Raw genomic sequence first — 18,879 nt, 5'->3', positions numbered from 1 at the left:
CCGCGAGGTCTGGCCCGGGAGGCGGGCGGGCGCGGCCCCTGACTGCGGCGCGTCTATGGCGGGTTCTGGGGGAGACGTCAGCTTCCAGGGTGTCTCGGCAGGCCGATCTGCGGGAGGTGGCTCCTCTGCGGGAGCAGTCCTTGGCCTGGAATAGGTTTTGGGGAAGGGTGAGGAGTGTGGCGGCCGCGGGGCGCAGGGCGGGGATGGGCTTTGGTGTTTGCTGATAGCGGGGATGTTGGGCTGGAGAGCTGTGGATGAGTCTGGGTTTAGGTGGGGTTGGGTTTGGGAATCAAGGGTCTCTTTAGGAGGTGTAAGGCCGGGGTTAACGCTTGAGTTATTGGCGTGATTTAGATCCGTTTTATAAATAAGTGAGGTTGAGGTTGAGGTCGTTATTTTGTTTCCTGGGATGACCAGAGGTAAGTCAGAGTTAAAAGAGTTCAGGGTCAGGTTAATGGTCAACAACAGGAATTAGGTTAGAAGTCCATTTTAAGGATCATAGGATATTGTCGTGGTCAGTTTTAAGGATAAACAGTGAAAAGGTGAGTTAGGAATCAAGTTACAGGTGAGCTAATTTAGACTTAGGGGTCAACATTTTGGGTTAAAGTCAGCAGATTTGGTGCTAACGGTAAAAATTAGTTGAGCCTTAGGGATCAAGGATTGGATGCTTGCTGGTCTCTGCTAGGAGGGGGATTCTATGAGAATGAGGAAACAAATTAGGGCACTAAGGGCAGACCCAGGCCAGGAATATTGACCTTGGGCAGATAACATTTAAGAGGTCGGCAATAGATCGATGCCTTTGGTGTGTGTGTGTGTGTGTGTGTGTGAGAGAAAGAGAGAGTGGGGGGGAGGGAAGTCCCCTCATTTTTATTTAGTCACAGGAGCTTCTTTCAGCCAGAGAGATGACACATTTTGGGTTGGGGTTCTGGACTTCAGGTAGAATTTCCTCGATTCCTCTCTAAGCTCAATGCTGTTGCTGTGGCCACCACAGTTACGGGGCAGGGATTGCTGGACTGTGTTCTGTATGAGATGGGAGGTGGGCAATGGCCAGGGACCCAGGCAGTGGGGACCACCCAGGGAGGAGGAGAGCAGTGGCTAAGGGGGAAGCCGACCAGGGGCCACCGTTGTGTGAGAGAAGGGGATGAATGAATCCCTCGGGACTTAGTCCCATTGCCTCCCACTCCCCTCCTTCCTTCGCTGTTAAGCCCCCTCTCTACCTCTCATCCCTAGCTCTGCATGTTGCATCCTTCCTGCACCCGCCCCTTTAGAAACTAGCTCCCTGCCTTTCATTCTTCCATGTTGTTCATCCCATTCTCAATTCAGCCTCCCTCCCTGCTTCTTAACCCACACCTCCTACTTGCCCAAATCTAAGCTCTCCCATTGTCTTAAAGCAGGGTCCCACCATTTTCACCCGTTCACACACCTGAGTGCTACTGGCTGCTGACGACCCCACCCCCAGCTCCTGCTGTGCGCCTCCTCTAATTTCTTGGTCCAGTTAAAGATCCCCTTCCCCCACTCCCCAACAGAAAAGAGGAAATGAGACCCAAAGAGGAAACTGGGTCTTGCTGATCCCACGCCTTGCCAGGCCATTGACCACACCCCCATTTCACTCCCACCCTGACCCTGCCACTGACCACAGCACTATCCCCTACCCAGTCTGACCCAACCTCTGGCCCCCTCCTGTGCTAGCTCCAGCTTTTACTTCCCACACACCCCAGCCTAATTTAGCCACGGACACAGCCCAATTCTCCTCACCCCTCTGTAGCTGAGCCGGCCCCTGACCTCACGCCGTCATTCCCTGACTTAGCTGCCACCCATGTAATCATCTCTTCCCTTCCCCTTCTTGCAGCCTGATTCAGGGACCAGTCATACATGTATTTTTCCTATCACCATCTTCCCCCTTTCCACCCGATGCAGTCATTAATCCCACCCTGTCTTCCCTCACTTAACTACTGATCACGCTTCCATCTCCTTTGCCCATAGCCGCATCTGCCCGGCCCAGCCCGACCCACCCTACCCCCTCCCCAGTTCCTTACCTAAACCTCAGCCGCCCCAGCTCCTAGGAGGCTGCTGAGGATAGGAAGCTCTGGGCCCAGCAGGATTCTGGGCTGTGGCTCTGAGGGTTGACAGAACAGACTGTCATCACGTCCTGCCAGTTCTCCCTTCCTCTCCACCACTCTAACTCTGGCCACATAACTTCTTACTTGTATTAACCAGTCTCCAAAGCGGTCGTCAGATGACCCTCCTAAAATCCAGCCTGGTTGTGTCTTTGCTGCCTAGAGTCTCCCTGGCCTATTGCCCCCGCCCCATGTATAATCCCTCCTATTCCTCTGTAGTCCGCCCCTGCCTTCCCGTCCTAACCCTGCCTTCCCCACCACTGCTCCCTTGCAGGTGCCCCGTGCTTCAGCCAGCGTGCCTTCTCACTTCCCTGAGTGTTCCTCCACGATTTCCTGTTTCTCCACCTTTGCTTATGCTATTCTCTCTGCCTGGAGTGCTACTACCCCTGACGCATCTCCAGCTGGCGTCGTGGAGAGAGCTTGGGCTTTGGAGTTAGGAAGACCTGGGTTCGGATCCTGACTTCACAACTTATTTGGACGAGTACTCTGAACAAGTATTTAACTTCTTTGAGCCACAGTTTCCTAATTTGTAAAACCGCAACTAACGATGCCTGCCTTGCAGGGTTGTTGTAAGGATTAAATGAAATCATGTATACATTGCAGTTGATGTATAGCCAATAAATGACAGATCACTCTTATTTTTTACTCTCTCTCTCTTTTTTTTTAAAAGAATCCTAACTTCAGATAACACGTTTCATGGGGATGTTTGGTCCCCCTTCCCTAACCTAAAGGTAGCTCTCTTCCAAGCACACTCCCCTTGGTTCTTAGCACACCGTGCCCTCTGCTGTAATTCTGTATTTAGCTTACCCACTTATCTTCTGAACGGGAAGCCCCTTGAAGGCAAAGGCGAGGTCTTACTCATCTTGGTTCCCAGCCACTGAAAGATTGGCCCAGCACCTCCCCTATAACAGACCCAAAAGGAGTGGATGCTTTGGGGTGAACGAAGGGAGAATGGCTACATCCTAGGGAAAGGGGTGTTGTGGGCCAGGGGTGTGGGGCGTGGGTGATGGAGGTGTGTTTGTGGGAACTCTGTTCAGAACAGGGTGCCCATCTGAGTAGGGGCTGTGTGATGAAGCTAACCCATGTGCACACAGTGTAGGCCACTCTTTCAGAGAGCTCTGTGCAAAGGCGGGGGCGCATTTGGGAGAATGAGTATGCTGTCTAGATGTGGAGGGGCTATACTGGGGGAAGTTAGGTCCTGGCTTTCAGCTGCCCAGTCCAGCCCTAAATGAGCTTCCAGCAGCCCGAGGCCGGATATGTCAGTCTTACCCACAAACCCTCCCCCTGCCGGCGGTTGCGGACTCAGAGGCCAAATTTGGTAACAGACTGAGTGTTACTCCCCCAACCCTGGTGCGTTTTGACTGTCTTCAGCTTTCTCCTGTCTTTGTCTCTCTCTGTAGCTCCTTGTCTTTCTGCAGTTCCCTTTGTGGATATCTGCTCTGGCTGTGTTTTCTGTGTACCCCAAATTCCTTAGCCCCCATACACTTACATTCCATTCCTTGCTAGGCTTTGACCTCCTGTCCTCCATTCCCTCCCCTCCCCAATTGCCCAACTCCTGTGGAATGCATCTCAGGAATGTATTGAGGGAGGAGGAGTTCCCGGGGAGGGGGGACCTGGGAGAGGGGTTGTTGTTGCTATTCCATAAAACAGCAGGGCAAGGGGAGCAGAGTTCTCAGGCCAGAGCAGGAACTGCGGAGTTTGCTCGTACTGTCAGTGCCTTGTTCTTTGCCGCTGCTACCCCCATGCCCTGACCAGTTGCCTTGCCTCCCCGCACCCTCTCGTAGCTGCATGGATGTCCACTCAGCACCAGCCTGGGAGTAAGGGTGGGCATGACTCAGCTCCCTTATCAGGGTCTCACCAGAGGCTTCCGTGCTTGAGGAAGAAGGGGTGTCCATATGTCCGGAGGAAGTGGGGGGAGACGTGCAACTTCAGCTCAGGGTGCAGGGTCCTCTCAGTCCTGCTCTCAGCTCCTCGGACTCCTCCAGCTTCTCTGAACCCTCCAGCCTTCACTGTTTTGTGGGCAGCAACCCCACAGCCAGGTCTGTCCACTCATGGGAGAGGTGCGGCAGGAATGGGGGGGGGGGGCAAAGAGCTAGAACCATGGAGACTGGGAGGGGCCGCTCTTGTCCATGAGGAAACACAGAGTGTGAGCTTGTTCTTCTCTCTTGAGAGTGAACAGTTTATAAGGTCAGAAATGGTCCATCAGCCCCAGACCTTTCCCTCTTCTGCTTCCTGTCTCGTTTCTACCTAGATTTTCAACCTTATCTCTGGCAGCCTCTACAGCTTCTCTGATTTCCAAATGCTTTTTGTATCCTAACAACCTCACCTCTGCTTTCCGACCTTACCTCCTAGCCTGCTTTTCCCTCCTTAACACCAGCATTTTGCCAGGAAGAAAATGGGGAGGAGCCTGGAACTGCTCATTTTGTTAATTAAGAAGCATCCAATCCCCATAAACCAAGCTGGGTCACATCAGTAGCAGCCAGGCAGACTTGTCCTTCAGTGGCCTGGGCGCCACCTGCTGCTTCCAGTGGCTCCTCCAGCCTGCTAAGGGGTGGTACTGGGAGGGTGGAAGAAGGCGGGGCAAGGCTGTAATCCTGAGTTACAGTGAGAATACTGTCAGGGGAGGCAGCTCACTTGGGGGGCAGAGTCTGAAAAGGACTCAGGGAGTAGGAGAGAGCATAGAATGAGTTGTGCTGAGTATTAAATATGAACTTGGTAACTTGGAGAGAGTGGGGACTGAGACAAGAGGACTGGGCTGTTTCTCTGACCTTCCTTCGAGTCTTTCCTGTCCTCCTAGGATCTGTTTCCTCTTCTGCAAAACTGAAGAGTTCACCAGATAATTTTTGAGATCCCTTTGGAACAGAGAATCATAATTCTAGCTTGACTGCCAGGGAAGCCAAATATAGGATCTGGCTCCCTAGGGAGGCCCCCAGTATTCAGGTTAGAGGGAAGATGGGGCCAGAGAAGGCCTGGATGGCTGGAACAGCCAGCATTCGGTCTGCTGCCAGGCTGGCTAGAGTCTGCAGGCCTCCAGAGCCCTTGGGAATGATCTCATATAACGTCTTCATGTTGCAGAGAAGGAAGCTGTGAGAGGGAAGGTCATGTGATGAGCTGAGACAGGGCTCTGAAAATCCCACACTAGGGAGGGTGCAGTGCATCCATGGGGAGGCAAAGAGAAAAATACTGGACTGGGAAACATGAAAACAAGGCAGGGGCAGGCTGGGAAAGGAAGTAAGCAGGGTCAGGGGGCAAAATGGGCCCTTGAAAGAAAGACAGGTGGCCCAGATTCCCCTGGAGAGGGCAGGGCGGTGTCCTCGGGTGACCCCGCGTTTCAGACCTGCCCTTACACTTCGTGTCCCAGTCTCTCCCTCGGAGGTCTTCAGTGGTCAGGGCTGGTCCTTCTGATGTAAATTACTGTTTCCTCTTTAAAATTATAAGATAGAGACAGCCTTATTACTGTCAGCTCTGGTGAATCCCTGAGTCTCCACCACCTGGGGGCCTCTTCTCCGAGGAGAGTCTATTCTAATAGCCTGACACCACGGGCCAGGTGTAGCCAGGCCGCAGAGGAGACACCGCCACCATGGTCGCGCTTTCGCTGAAGATCAGCATCGGGAATGTGGTGAAGACGATGCAGTTTGAGCCGTCTACCATGGTGTACGACGCCTGCCGCATGATTCGGGAGCGGATCCCGGAGGCGCTGGTCGGCCCTCGTGAGTCCCACTCCCTGGGGGGCTGGTGCGGAAGTCCTCAGTCCAGTCTTATCCCCAGGCCCTCAGCCTTAGGGAGTGACCCCGCTGTGGCCGAGGGCTCCTCACACCTTGGGTCACTGCGCCCCACTCCCTCCTTTTTTAGGCCTGAGACCGCGGGAGAAATTGTAAGAGGTGGTGGTGCGGCCATCCAGTCCCAGTGGGGCCTCCGTCAGTCTGAGGTCACCCATCTTTTCTTTTAGCCAGCGACTTCGGGCTGTTTCTGTCGGATGATGACCCCAAAAAGGGCATATGGCTGGAGGCCGGAAAGGCTTTGGATTACTACATGCTCCGGAACGGGGTGAGTACCACCTCAGCAGGGACCGCCTCCGGCTTTCAGCACCCGCGTGTCGCCCCTGTCCCCCGCTCGTGCTAGTTTCCTATCATAGGGAGCCATAAGACCCCGGTTTTGAATGAGCCACCATAGTCTGTCTTATAAGAATCTCCTTCCTCCACTCTGGCCAAGTAGAAAGGAACGAATGCCCCTTTCCTCTCCTGACAGGACACCATGGAGTACAGGAAGAAACAGAGACCCCTGAAGATCCGGATGCTAGACGGGACTGTGAAGACCATCATGGTGGATGACTCCAAAACGGTCACCGACATGCTCATGACCATCTGTGCCCGCATCGGTAAGGGGCTGGGCTGGGGCGGGGGTGCTGCGACTTGGCCAGGAGACTGGGGAGCTATGAAACCAGTCCCTTCCCCCAGGCATCACCAACCATGACGAGTATTCACTGGTCCGAGAACTGATGGAAGAGAAAAAGGAAGAGGTGACAGGGACCCTACGAAAGGACAAGACACTGCTGCGAGATGAAAAGAAGATGGAGAAACTGAAGCAGAAATTGCACACCGACGACGAGTGTAAGCAGAACCGGAAGAGAGGGCATTGGAGAGGCATTGGAAAGGCAGCTGTTGATTATTTATTCAGTGTCCACTTTTGTAAGGCACTGTGTTACGCTGGGGATACAGCAATGCTAGCGTTGTGGCCCAGAGGGTTAAGCCGCCAGTTGGGTTGCCAGCATACTGTAACAGAGTGCCAGTTCATGTCCTGGCTGCTCCACTTACGATCCAGTTTTTGCTAATGCAACTGGGAACGCAGTGGCTGATGCCCAAGTACTTGGGTCTCTGCCACCCTTATGGGAGACCCAGATGGAGTTCCAGGCACCTGGCTTTGGCCTGGCCCAGCTCCAGCTGTTGCAAGCATTTGGGGAGTGAACCAGCAGATGGAAGATCTCTCTCTCTCTCTCCCTCCCTCTCTTTGCCTGTCACTCAGCCTTTCAGATAAATAAAATTCCATGGCAGGGGGAGATGAGGGAAGATGGAAAATGAAGGAGTAAACAGGACAGCCAGGGGCCATGGGTTGAGCACTGAGAGGCCTGTCTGTGTCCCAGTGAACTGGCTGGACCACGGCCGGACGCTCAGGGAGCAGGGGGTGGAGGAGCACGAGACGCTGCTGCTGCGGAGGAAGTTCTTCTACTCGGACCAGAACGTGGATTCTCGCGACCCTGTCCAGCTGAACCTTCTTTACGTGCAGGTCTGGTGGAGGCTTGGCTGGGGGCAGCAGGGGCTGCGGAAGCACAGTGGGGGTGTCCCTTCACCCACAGCCTGCATTCGCCCCATCCCCTTGTGCTCTGCAGGCGCGAGATGACATCTTGAACGGCTCCCATCCTGTCTCCTTCGACAAGGCCTGTGAGTTCGCCGGCTTCCAGTGCCAGATCCAGTTTGGGCCCCACAATGAGCAGAAGCACAAAGCTGGCTTCCTTGAGTGAGTGACCCACATCGCATATGCTGTCTGGGCCCGGGAATCCCTGTCTCCACCCTCTCCATTTCCTCTTCTGAGGGGTGCCAGGGTTTGACCCACCTGGGGACCTTCTTAGCTGCCGTCATCCATTTGTCTCTGCACTGGCCCCGTGTGGAATCCAAATGTAGCCCAGTGTCTCTGCCCTGGCCCTTCCCCCTGAAGCAAGCATGTAGCTGTTTTGAGATTCTCTGAAAAATTTTGTTGGAATAGCCTAAAGAAAACAGGATAAAATTTTCCTTGTAGAGGTCTTCCTATTAGAAGTTCTTACACACCTCATCCACTGGTATTTCTTGGAATGCATAGAGTTTGGTGTGGCTTTCTCAGCATCCTAAATCTATGATGATCCCTTTAGAGTGCTTTCTCATCTGGTTCCCTGAAGTGGTGTTCTAGATCCTCTTTCCCTCGGGGACTGAGCCTCCAACTTAAAGTTCTATCAGTCCCTTCCTTGCAGGGAGGGACACAGCCCCATTCAAGGGCTCATGCTAAGTCATTCTGCCTCAGAAGACAACCAGGCTCAGGTCCCTTGCTGTCTTCCTTCTCCCTAAAGATAGCACTGGCCTAGACATTTCCTCACACCCCTAGGCCCACAGTTCATGGCCCACATGCCCCTGATGCTGTCCACCACATGCTGACCCTCCCTTTTCTGGTGTAGCCTGAAGGACTTCCTGCCCAAGGAGTATGTGAAGCAGAAGGGAGAGCGTAAGATCTTCCAGGTGAATGGGGGTAGGGGAAAGTGGGGTGACCTGGGAGCTTTGCTGCTTAATCCTACTAAGTGGATCCTTGCCCCCCACCTCTCCTTCCCCTGCTTCTACCCACCACGCTGCTCTTCTGCCTCTCCCTTGCCAAGAAAGCAAAAGACTTGGACCTGTGGTCTCGGCTCCATGGCTGTTTGCCGTGGCATTCAATCCAGTGTTCTTGTTTTCTTTGCCTCTAACATGGGATAACAGTGCCTGCCCTGCATAGGATTGCTAGGAGAATCAGATGAGATAGTGTACCTGCAATTGTTGGGAAAGCCTAATCCTTGTTCCTACGTAAGGTGTATACTCCGCCCAAAAGGCTCTCTCTTTGACCTTCCATTTCCTAACTGTCCATTCACATCTCTGGAATGTTTGCAAGTTCCTTAACCGTATCCCTTGTATCATTGCTTGTGCGTATCCCTGGTGAGCCCCCGTCCTGTTCCCCTCTCATTTCTCATGTCATGTGTCCCAATGTAACTTTTTTTGTGTCCCCATAATACTCTCCCATTAGAGTTAACTTCCCACTTCAATCCTAAATTGTGATATTATGCCCCATGTTGCTAAATTCTTCCCCATTTCATACTTCAAGGCACACAAGAATTGTGGGCAGATGAGTGAAATTGAGGCCAAGGTACGCTATGTGAAGCTAGCCCGTTCCCTCAAGACTTACGGTGTCTCCTTCTTCCTGGTTAAGGTGGGTTACAGCCTCCTCCTCCTGCCCTCCTTGTTTCTGCAAGTCTCTGACTGCCATCTGCCAGGTTTCCCACCATTCTCTTCCTTGCTCTGACTCTGTGAAACCTGCCTGTTGCCCATCCTCTGCTACACTCCTGCCTACCCTGGATTTTTCCTTGTGCCTAGGAAAGCCTTGTCCTGGGCCTATCCACGGACACCCTCACTTAGCCCTCCCGGCCACCTCAGTGTGGTCTAGAGCTTATCTGGTCTTTCACCGCTTCTTGGCCCTCTGATGCGTAACAACCACGCCAACCTCTGCCTCACAGGAAAAGATGAAGGGGAAGAACAAGCTCGTGCCCAGGCTTCTGGGCATCACCAAGGAGTGTGTGATGCGAGTGGATGAGAAGACCAAGGAGGTGATCCAGGAGTGGAACCTCACCAACATCAAGCGCTGGGCCGCCTCTCCTAAGAGCTTCACCCTGGTGAGTCTGGGGGCTCCAGTGAAAAGGGGCTTCAGGATTCCCAGAGAAGGGCAGCTGCACTGAGCATGACTCCAGGGAAAGGGGGAACCTAGGAGCTATTGGCGGAGCATGGGGATGAGAGTGGGTGGAGAAGCCGCCTCCCCGCAGGGGAGTGGTGCTCGGTCAGCAAGTGGTAGACCCACTCTTTACAGTCAGCAGAGGGACGGCGTAAGCAGCAAGGGGAGCTCACAGCCATTCTTGGCAGGGTTGGGGGGGAAGGTGATAGAGAAACAAACCCCCATCCTCAGCAACAATTATAGACAGTAGAGTTTTTTCCCATGGCTTTCTATTTTGGGTTATGAGTTGAAAACTAATACCTACTTGATGAAGTGCCCCAATGATGAAAATAGACATGGTAGTAAATGCTATTTTTTCATGTTGGCTGTGATGCCAACCTTCGTGTATGGTCACGTAATAACAAGCATGGATGTCCTCCCAATCTTGCCAGGGAGAAAGTAATGGAGATTTCCTAAGTGACATGTTTGGATTTTTTTTTTTTAAGATTTATTTTATTTTATTTGAAAGGCAGAGTTACTTGGCCGGCGCTGTGGCTCAATAGGCTAATCCTCCACCTAGCAGCGCCAGCACACCGAGTTCTAGTCCTGGTCAGGGTGCCGGATTCTGTCCTGGTTGCTCCTCTTCCTGTCCAGCTCTCTGCTGTGGCCTGGGAGTGCAGTGGAGGATGGCCAAAGTCCTTGGGCCCTGCACCTGCGTGGGAGACCAGGAGAAGCACCTGGCTCCTGGCTTCAGATCAGCATGGTGCACCGGCCATAGCGGCCATTGGAGGGTGAACCAATGGAAAAGGAAGACCTTTCTCTCTGTCTCTCTCTCTCTCACTGTCTACTCTGCCTGTCAAAAAAGAAAGAAAGGAAGGAAGGAAGGAAGGAAGGAAGGAAGGAAGGAAGGCAGGCAGGAAGGCAGAGTTACAGAGAGACAGAGCAGTGAGAGAGAGGTCTTCCATCACTGGTTCACTCCCCAAATGGCCACAATAGCCGGTGCTGAGCTGATCAGGAGCCAGGAGCTTCTTCCGAGTCTCCCATGCGGGTGCAGGGGCCCACGGACTTGGGCCATCTTCCACTGCTTTCTCAGGCCATAACCAAGAGCTGGATCGGCAATGGAGCAGCGGGGACTCGAACCAGCGCCCATATGGGATGCTTGCACTGCAGGAGGCAGCTTTAACCACTACACCATGGCACTGGCTCCTGTGACATGTATTTAAAACTATATAACGTAAAGGCCATTCCTCAGAAATAAAATATTTCCCTCTAAGGAAGAAAATAAAAATAATAGGTCTGAGAAAGATGGGTTTCCTGCTAGGGGGCTGTTGGCATGGGAAGACTCCCCTCCATGAGCTTGACCTTGGGTCTCCCGTCCTACTCATTTCCATCCTGGGTGGACTCAAGCTCTCCCCTCTAAGCCCCCATCTTGTCACCTAGGATTTCGGGGATTACCAGGATGGCTACTACTCAGTACAGACCACTGAGGGTGAGCAGATTGCACAGCTCATCGCCGGCTACATTGATATCATCCTGAAGAAGGTGAGCCCGGCCTGCCCTAGGCTGTCTTGCTCTCCCTTAACCTTCTCCCCAAGCCAGCCCCTTAGAAAATGCTGAATGGGGAGAAAAGAGGTTACCTTGTCCCCACCTGCCTCTTTGACTGTTCCAACTCTTGTTCTTTTTTTCTTCTTCCTTCAGAAAAAAAGCAAGGATCACTTTGGGCTGGAGGGAGACGAGGAGTCTACTATGCTGGAGGACTCTGTGTCCCCCAAAAAGTATGAAGGGAGTCGGGCTGACCCAGTCCTGTAGGAGTAGGAAAGGCAAGGCTGAGCCCAAGGACGGTGCGGGGCAGGGGGTTGGGAGTCCCTTGGCTGCTGCTTTACCCAACCACAGCCTGTAATGAGATGTAGGGCCCCTACAGAGGTGGTGTGAGCGGGTGGGAGGGGACGGAGAAGAGGACGTCCTCAGCGTGCTCCATGGTCTGCTCCGCTCAGGTCAACTGTCCTCCAGCAGCAGTACAACCGGGTGGGGAAGGTGGAGCACGGCTCCGTGGCCCTGCCCGCCATCATGCGCTCTGGAGCTTCTGGTCCGGAGAATTTCCAGGTGGGCAGCATGCCCCCTGCCCAGCAGCAGATCACCAGTGGCCAGATGCACCGGGGACACATGCCCCCTCTGGTAAGAAGACCCCACCCTCGGGGGTGCCTGGCCCTGCTTGCATCTCTCTGCCTAGCCTCCACTTCTCTTTCACCTTCTCTTTCCTCTCAGTGTCCCTTCCGGTCCCTGTCACTCCTCCTCCGTGTCTTGTAGACCTCCGCCCAGCAGGCCCTCACTGGAACCATTAACTCCAGCATGCAGGCTGTGCAGGCTGCCCAGGCTACCCTGGACGACTTTGACACTTTGCCGCCTCTTGGCCAGGATGCTGTGAGTATGGGATGGAAGGGAGACCAGAGGTCCTGAAGCTGGGACTCCATGGGATAGACAGGGATTCACTGAACCAGAGCGGCTGCTGAGGTTTCTGTCCTCCTTCTCTCAGGCCTCTAAGGCCTGGCGTAAGAACAAGATGGATGAATCAAAGCATGAGATCCACTCCCAGGTAGATGCCATCACAGCTGGTACTGCCTCCGTGGTGAACCTGACAGCCGGTAGGTGGGATGGCAGCCTGTGTGCGTGAGAGGTGGGGGACAAGGGAGGGTGAGCGTGCACAAGCATGTGTGTGACCGGATCTGTATGTGACTATACCTTGACTCACTGTGGAAGAGATGTGTGTGTGTGCATCTCTTTCAGGATGCTCGTGACTAACTGGGTATGACGGTGCTCCTTCCCTAGCCCAGCGCCTAACATGTCCTATCTTGTGCTCCTCTTCCTCCTTGTCCCCTTAGGGGACCCTGCAGAGACAGACTATACCGCAGTGGGCTGTGCTGTCACCACCATCTCCTCCAACCTAACGGAGATGTCCCGAGGCGTGAAGTTGCTGGCTGCCTTGCTGGAGGATGAAGGCGGCAGCGGCCGGCCCCTGCTGCAGGCAGCAAAGGGTCTTGCGGGAGCAGTGTCTGAACTGCTGCGCAGTGCCCAGCCTGCCAGTGCTGAGGTCAGGGGCCAGGAGGTTGGGGCTGGGGCGGACAGAGGGTGTGAGCCCAGGTGGCAGAACGGAAGGGTGGGTCCCTTGGGCCTGGGAGACCCATGGGTATGTGGGCAGGGATTAGGCAGCTTCTGACTGGTGTTCATTCTCCACAGCCCCGTCAGAACCTGCTGCAAGCAGCTGGGAACGTGGGCCAGGCCAGTGGGGAGCTGTTGCAGCAAATTGGGGAAAGTGATACTGACCCCCACTTCCAGGTTGGTGACTTACCCAACTCCCAGCACCCTAGCTTTTCTAGGAAGTAACCTTTGATGCCAAATCCAGCTCCTGGTCCCTGCTTCTGTGAATTGACCCCTCCACATCAACCTGAACCTCTGATTCCAGAGAACAATACTGGGAACTTCCAGTCCCTTTTTGGCATGAGAATTCAGAACCTCCAGTATTAGCACCCTCCTGGCCCTCCCCAGTGACACTGTCTAGCCTTGTCGTCCCCACACACAGCCCTTGCCCCACCTGCGGGTCTCTTGAACTGCCCTCCACGCCACCCTGAGGACATTGTTCCTCTAGCTCTCCCCTTCCCCACCCCATGCCAGTTTTCCCAGCTGACTTGTCATCCTGGATTTCCTATGCAGATATGTGCACCCAGAGGGGCTGGGGTTCGATCTCCCCCCGATTCCCCCACGGTAACGGCCTCTGGCCTGGGCCTTCCCAGCTTTTTCCTCTCTGAGCCGCATACACTCGCTTCTGTACCTCTCCCCAAGCCTCCTGGGGAACAGAACATGATGGGAGATGGGGAGGCCTGGCATAGGCAGTTTGGGGAATGGAATCAGGTGGGATAGTACAGGGACTTGTTCCCAAGACTCCCGGATGACTGCTTCCAAACCAAGATGGAGAAGAAGTGGAGGAAAGAGTCCGGGGGTGGGGGGAACTCCAGGAGGTACCTCCTCTTCCCATCTCGTTGGAACAGCACTTCCTCTCCCTCCCCATCACCATCCGAGTGTATCCGCCTCACGCATTGCTCCCTATGGTGTAGGCTCTGGTTCTCAGTGTGGGTTTGTTCCTCGGTGAGGGTTCTGTCCTGCTGGGTGCTCAAGGCAGGGGCTCGGGGTAGGTCGTAGTTGCTTCTGCGTGTGCTGTCCTCTGATTGGACTCAGTGGGAATAATGAAGCAGCTTTTGCAACTGAGAAGCGTCTGTGGATCCCAGGCCACACTAACTGCTGTTTGCTCACAGGACACACTGATGCAGCTGGCTAAGGCGGTGGCAAGTGCTGCGGCCGCCCTGGTCCTCAAGGCCAAGAGCGTGGCTCAGCGGACAGAGGACTCTGCGCTTCAGACCCAAGTTATTGCTGCAGCAACACAGTGTGCCCTGTCTACCTCCCAACTGGTGGCCTGCACCAAGGTGCGTTCCTAGAGCTGCCCTCGGCTGTGGCGGCAGCTGTCAGTGCCACACACATGAAAGCTTCTCATTGTATCTCATTGGCGCCTGAGACCCCATTACCTGTCCTGGTGGCCGTCGCAAACACCACAAACTTCCCACTTCATGCCTCCCTGCCTTTGCCTACATCCCGACACTGTTTGCCCACAGGTGGTGGCCCCTACGATCAGCTCACCGGTCTGCCAAGAACAGCTGGTAGAGGCAGGACGGCTGGTGGCCAAAGCCGTGGAGGGCTGTGTGTCTGCCTCCCAGGCAGCCACAGAGGATGGGCAGCTCTTGCGAGGGGTGGGAGCAGCAGCCACGGCTGTCACCCAGGCCCTGAACGAGCTGCTGCAGCACGTGAAGGCCCACGCCACAGGGGCTGGGCCTGCTGGCCGTTACGACCAGGCCACTGACACCATCCTGACTGTCACTGAGAACATCTTCAGCTCCATGGGTGATGCTGGTAAGGACACCCACCTACAGGAAGACAAAAAAATCCCAGGGAAGTTCCCAAACCCATTATTTATTTGAGAGGTAGAGTTACAGAGAGGTCTTCCATCTGCTGGTTCACTCCAAAATGGCCACAATACCTGGAGCTGGACCGAGCTGAGACTGGGAGCCAGGAACTTCTTCCTGGTCTCCCACATGGGTCCAGGGGTCCAAGCCACTGCTTCCCCAAGCCATAAGCATAGAACTGGATCAGAAGAGGAGCAGCCAGGACACGAACCCACACCCATATGGGATGCTGGCGTCACAGGCAGAGGCTTAACCTACGACGCCATCGCACTGGCCCCTATCCAGTCTCTGACCCCTCCGCTCCCGACTGTAAAGTGGAAATGAAAGCCTGCTCTGCCGACCCTGGAGCGTTTAGAAAGGATACCAAAGGCTACACAGAGTATGTGCGGAAAATGGCATGAGAAGAGATCACCTTCCCCTCTGCTCTATGCCTCCAGACGCCTTCACAAAAGCTGTCTGATCTCCCCAGAACTGTTTGCTGGCAGTCCCCGATGGAGACTGTCCTTCCCGTAAGAACCTGCTGGGAAGTCTGTTTTTCTCCAAGACCCTAGACCTAGAAAATCCCAAAGGAATTGCTCAGGGATGCCTGTCAGTCCCCTTGCCCCTAGCAGCCTCCATCTACTGTGTCTGTACACTTTTCCGCGCCCTTGTCCCCAGCTGTGGCACGCCGTCAGTCAGTGTCTCCGGCTTCCTCACCTCACTGTGCTTGTTTGCTCAGGGGAGATGGTACGACAAGCCCGCATCCTGGCCCAAGCCACCTCTGACCTGGTGAATGCCATCAAGGCCGATGCCGAGGGGGAGAGCGACCTGGAGAACTCCCGCAAGCTCTTAAGTGCCGCCAAGATCCTGGCTGATGCCACAGCCAAGATGGTGGAGGCTGCCAAGGTACAGAGTTTCTGCAGACCCCTAGCCTGGCCCTGAGGGGAACAGGAGAGGTCCAGATGGTCTCCTTCATGTGCCGGACGACCCTAGGAACGCAGACATCACCAGAGGACAGGTGTGGTGCACTTAGGAAGGAAATGAGCCGTGCAGGCTCCCAAGCAGTGGGACCGCCGGGCGCTCGTGGACCGAGGCGGGCATCCACACCCTTTTCCTTTCAGGTCAAGGTTGGCTGTTCCACTTCCCCTGCTTTACCACCCCGCGCCCCGGGATTCCTCTCCTTCCTGTTTCTCCTGTGAATGCACATGGACGCTCAGGGCGGGGCTGCCCACTGCTAGCGTGCACTGAGACAGCAGGGTGCAGAGGCCTGGCAGAAGGCTCCCAGGCGCCCTGGGTGCTTCGATGTGCAGGAGTGAGCAGGCCCCTGCCCTAGGCGGGAGCCCTGCTTTCCCAGCTTGTGGTGTTCTGTGGGGAGTGGGGGAAGAAACAAGGCCCTTTCCCCAAGGAGGGGCAGAAGAAACAGCGCCCTCTGGAGAAGGGCCCTCAGCTCCGGAGGGAGTCCCAGGACCCCACGCGCCGAGACAGTGCTCTCCGCTGTCACTTGCCTGCATCTGGGCTGCTTAGAAGTAACCTCAGGGAAACGAGTAAATTTTCTAGAGGTGTCAGAGAGGAGCTCCTTCGGGATCCTTGGGGAACATGGGGAATGACTCCTTCCACTCTTCTCAGGGAGCTGCTGCCCACCCAGACAGTGAGGAGCAGCAGCAGCGGCTGAGGGAGGCAGCCGAGGGGCTCCGCATGGCCACCAACGCGGCGGCCCAGAACGCCATCAAGAAGAAGCTGGTGCAGCGCCTGGAGGTGGGGCTGGGAAGAAGCAAGAACGGGAAAGAGAACGGGTGCTATGGGAGGGCCAGGCAGGAAGAGTCGGTATTTTCTTGGGCGATAGCATGGGCAGGCCAGGCCGGGACTGGACTTGAGAATGCCCCGGTGCTTGTCCTGACCACTCTGTCCTCACAGCACGCAGCCAAGCAGGCTGCAGCCTCAGCCACACAGACTATCGCCGCAGCCCAACACGCAGCCTCCGCCCCCAAGGCCTCTGCCGGCCCCCAGCCCCTGCTGGTGCAGAGCTGCAAGGTGAGGCTGCAGGAAGCTTGTGGGGTGGGCGGAGGGGCTTCCCCGGTCTGTGGCAGGTGGCACTCATGACATTTGTACCCACAGGCTGTGGCAGAGCAGATTCCGCTGCTGGTGCAGGGCGTCCGAGGGAGCCAAGCTCAGCCCGACAGCCCCAGTGCTCAGCTAGCCCTCATTGCTGCCAGCCAGAGCTTCCTACAGGCAAGGCACCCCCGCCCACCCTTCTAGGACTCCTACCTCTCCCACGGTGTGAACCCAGGCCACTAGCCTCTTTCTCAGTGTCGTGCCCAAGAGCTCACCGTGCCCTGACCGTCATCAGCCTCTGACCGTACTCAAGCCCCGAGCGAGGGCGGCGCACTTCATCTGCCTGCCTCTTCCCCAACAGCCAGGTGGGAAGATGGTGGCAGCTGCGAAGGCCTCGGTGCCGACCATTCAGGACCAGGCCTCGGCCATGCAGCTGAGCCAGTGTGCTAAGAACCTGGGCACCGCGCTGGCTGAACTCCGTACTGCTGCCCAGAAGGTACGGAGCTGGCCCTGGCTGTGCAACGTGAGGGTGGTGTCCGGCTGAAGGGGAATCTGTGCCAAGTCACCTCAGGCAGGCATAATTGTGTAACCTGGGCATCAGCAAGACACAGCAGTACCTCCTTCACCCACAGCCCCCTTCTTTTCGTCACAGGCTCAGGAAGCGTGTGGGCCTCTGGAGATGGACTCTGCACTGAGCGTGGTCCAGAATCTAGAGAAAGACCTGCAGGAAGTGAAGGCAGCGGCTCGGGACGGGAAGCTTAAACCCTTACCTGGGGAGACGGTAAGTGTCCTGAAGCTCTCGTGCTCAGAGCTGCACTCCAAAGCTGCCCCAAACCTCTCTCCGGGCTGCCAGCTGACCCCAAGCCCTGACTCTCCTTCCCCTAGATGGAGAAGTGCGCCCAGGACCTGGGCACCAGCACTAAGGCAGTGAGCTCCGCCATCGCCCAGCTGCTGGGAGAGGTCGCCCAGGGCAATGAGAACTATGCAGGTCCGTGGCAGAGGGCCAGGGCTGGGGCCTATGCTGAGGGGGTGGGGTCACGGGGCCTGGCTAGGAGACTGGCGGTGAAGGCACCTTTCCCCTTCCCCTCCGTTCTCCTTGTCTTCCCAGGTATTGCTGCGCGAGATGTGGCAGGTGGGCTGCGGTCCCTGGCCCAGGCCGCTAGGGGCGTAGCTGCCCTGACAACAGATCCTGCGGTACAGGCCATTGTGCTGGACACAGCCAGCGATGTACTGGACAAGGCCAGCAGCCTCCTTGAGGAAGCAAAGAAGGCAGCTGGCCACCCAGGGGACCCTGAGAGCCAGCAGCGGCTTGCCCAGGTCAGGTATTGGGCAGGGGCCACTCCCCCTCTCCCCTAGGGCTCTTTGTAAGACCGCCCTGATCTGGGCCTCATCTGCTCGCGACAGTGCCTCTCTAGGTTCCACCCTTTCCCCTCTCCGTCTCGGTAGGGGTCTCAGCTGAACTGAGGCACGAGCCCAGCTGAGCCTGGGTCTGAGGGCGTTTGATCACCATCACTTGATCCTGACCTTAGCCTCGTCAGCTGCAACAGCCCTGTCCCTCTTCCCCTTCCAGAGGCCATGGAGCTAGTTCCTTCCTGTGTCACACGGGGGCAGGAGGCTCTCCCGAATTGTTTTCATCTTGGAAACCCTGTGTCCTTTTCTATCCCAGGTGGCTAAAGCCGTGACCCAGGCGCTGAACCGCTGTGTGAGCTGCCTGCCTGGCCAGCGAGATGTGGATAATGCCCTAAGAGCAGTTGGGGACGCCAGCAAACGCCTTCTGAGTGACTCGGTAGGAGCACCTGGGGAAGGGCTGGGGGCACTCAGGAGTTACGGGGCGCCGAGCCCCTCCTTTCTTCCTCTGCGCTTCTCTGCAGACCCTGACTTCCAGATTTGCCTCCTTTCTTTACCCCTGGGTTAGTTGCCCCCCGTCCTGGACCCCTTCCCAGCTCTCCCTCACGTCTTCCACCATTCCCGCTGACTTCCTCTGTAACCCTGCAGCTTCCTCCCAGCACTGGGACATTTCAAGAAGCTCAGAGCCGGTTGAATGAAGCCGCCGCTGGGCTGAATCAGGCGGCCACAGAACTGGTGCAGGCCTCCCGGGGGACCCCTCAGGACCTGGCTCGAGCCTCAGGCCGATTTGGACAGGACTTCAGCACTTTCCTGGAAGCTGGCGTGGAGATGGCAGGGCAGGCTCCGGTACGAAGAGGCAGAGGGTCTGCTTGCATGGTGCCCACCAAGGGTTGGATAGGTGG

At 55.8% G+C, this 18,879-nt stretch overlaps 1 protein-coding gene and 2 long non-coding RNA genes across 7 annotated transcripts in view; 1 reads left to right on the top strand and 2 right to left on the bottom strand.

The window, feature by feature from the left end:
• Nucleotides 1-18,879, top strand: part of TLN1 (talin 1) — a 32,217-nt gene that overhangs the window by 260 nt on the left and 13,078 nt on the right. The window contains exons 1-30 of one of the 5 annotated variants that reach the window (XM_051856511.2): nt 11-167; nt 5,662-5,824; nt 6,064-6,161; nt 6,363-6,492; nt 6,572-6,724; nt 7,255-7,397; nt 7,501-7,628; nt 8,317-8,377; nt 8,991-9,095; nt 9,400-9,555; nt 11,031-11,132; nt 11,289-11,365; nt 11,585-11,765; nt 11,898-12,011; nt 12,124-12,232; nt 12,470-12,678; nt 12,825-12,923; nt 13,299-13,349; nt 13,898-14,065; nt 14,252-14,546; nt 15,318-15,484; nt 16,205-16,333; nt 16,493-16,609; nt 16,694-16,807; nt 16,992-17,126; nt 17,283-17,411; nt 17,516-17,618; nt 17,739-17,947; nt 18,297-18,416; nt 18,626-18,823. In XM_051856511.2, the coding sequence (XP_051712471.1) occupies nt 5,695-5,824; nt 6,064-6,161; nt 6,363-6,492; nt 6,572-6,724; nt 7,255-7,397; nt 7,501-7,628; nt 8,317-8,377; nt 8,991-9,095; nt 9,400-9,555; nt 11,031-11,132; nt 11,289-11,365; nt 11,585-11,765; nt 11,898-12,011; nt 12,124-12,232; nt 12,470-12,678; nt 12,825-12,923; nt 13,299-13,349; nt 13,898-14,065; nt 14,252-14,546; nt 15,318-15,484; nt 16,205-16,333; nt 16,493-16,609; nt 16,694-16,807; nt 16,992-17,126; nt 17,283-17,411; nt 17,516-17,618; nt 17,739-17,947; nt 18,297-18,416; nt 18,626-18,823 (3,930 nt within the window). In that variant the 5' untranslated portion in view covers nt 11-167; nt 5,662-5,694. Of the gene's footprint in view, nt 1-10; nt 168-4,015; nt 4,154-5,661; nt 5,825-6,063; nt 6,162-6,362; nt 6,493-6,571; nt 6,725-7,254; nt 7,398-7,500; nt 7,629-8,316; nt 8,378-8,990; nt 9,096-9,399; nt 9,556-11,030; nt 11,133-11,288; nt 11,366-11,584; nt 11,766-11,897; nt 12,012-12,123; nt 12,233-12,469; nt 12,679-12,824; nt 12,924-13,298; nt 13,350-13,897; nt 14,066-14,251; nt 14,547-15,317; nt 15,485-16,204; nt 16,334-16,492; nt 16,610-16,693; nt 16,808-16,991; nt 17,127-17,282; nt 17,412-17,515; nt 17,619-17,738; nt 17,948-18,296; nt 18,417-18,625; nt 18,824-18,879 lie in introns of those variants that run through there. The other 4 variants (XM_051856503.2, XM_008268739.4, XM_051856512.2 and 1 more) reach the window with 4 other exon arrangements.
• Nucleotides 47-2,164, bottom strand: LOC127493494 (uncharacterized). Its single transcript, XR_007923722.2, has 2 exons — nt 2,034-2,164; nt 47-145 (listed from the first exon to the last, which is right to left on the bottom strand). It is a non-coding gene; the product is annotated as an uncharacterized lncRNA (long non-coding RNA).
• LOC138844675 (uncharacterized) lies at nt 2,737-4,469 on the bottom strand. The gene is made up of 2 exons (XR_011380888.1): nt 3,973-4,469; nt 2,737-3,016 (listed from the first exon to the last, which is right to left on the bottom strand). It is a non-coding gene; the product is annotated as an uncharacterized lncRNA (long non-coding RNA).

Source organism: Oryctolagus cuniculus, chromosome 1, assembly GCF_964237555.1.
Source record: "Oryctolagus cuniculus chromosome 1, mOryCun1.1, whole genome shotgun sequence".
Taxonomy (NCBI): domain Eukaryota; kingdom Metazoa; phylum Chordata; class Mammalia; order Lagomorpha; family Leporidae; genus Oryctolagus; species Oryctolagus cuniculus.
The sequence above is the reverse complement of the archived record's forward strand: the minus strand, read 5'-3'. Positions and strand labels throughout refer to the sequence as shown.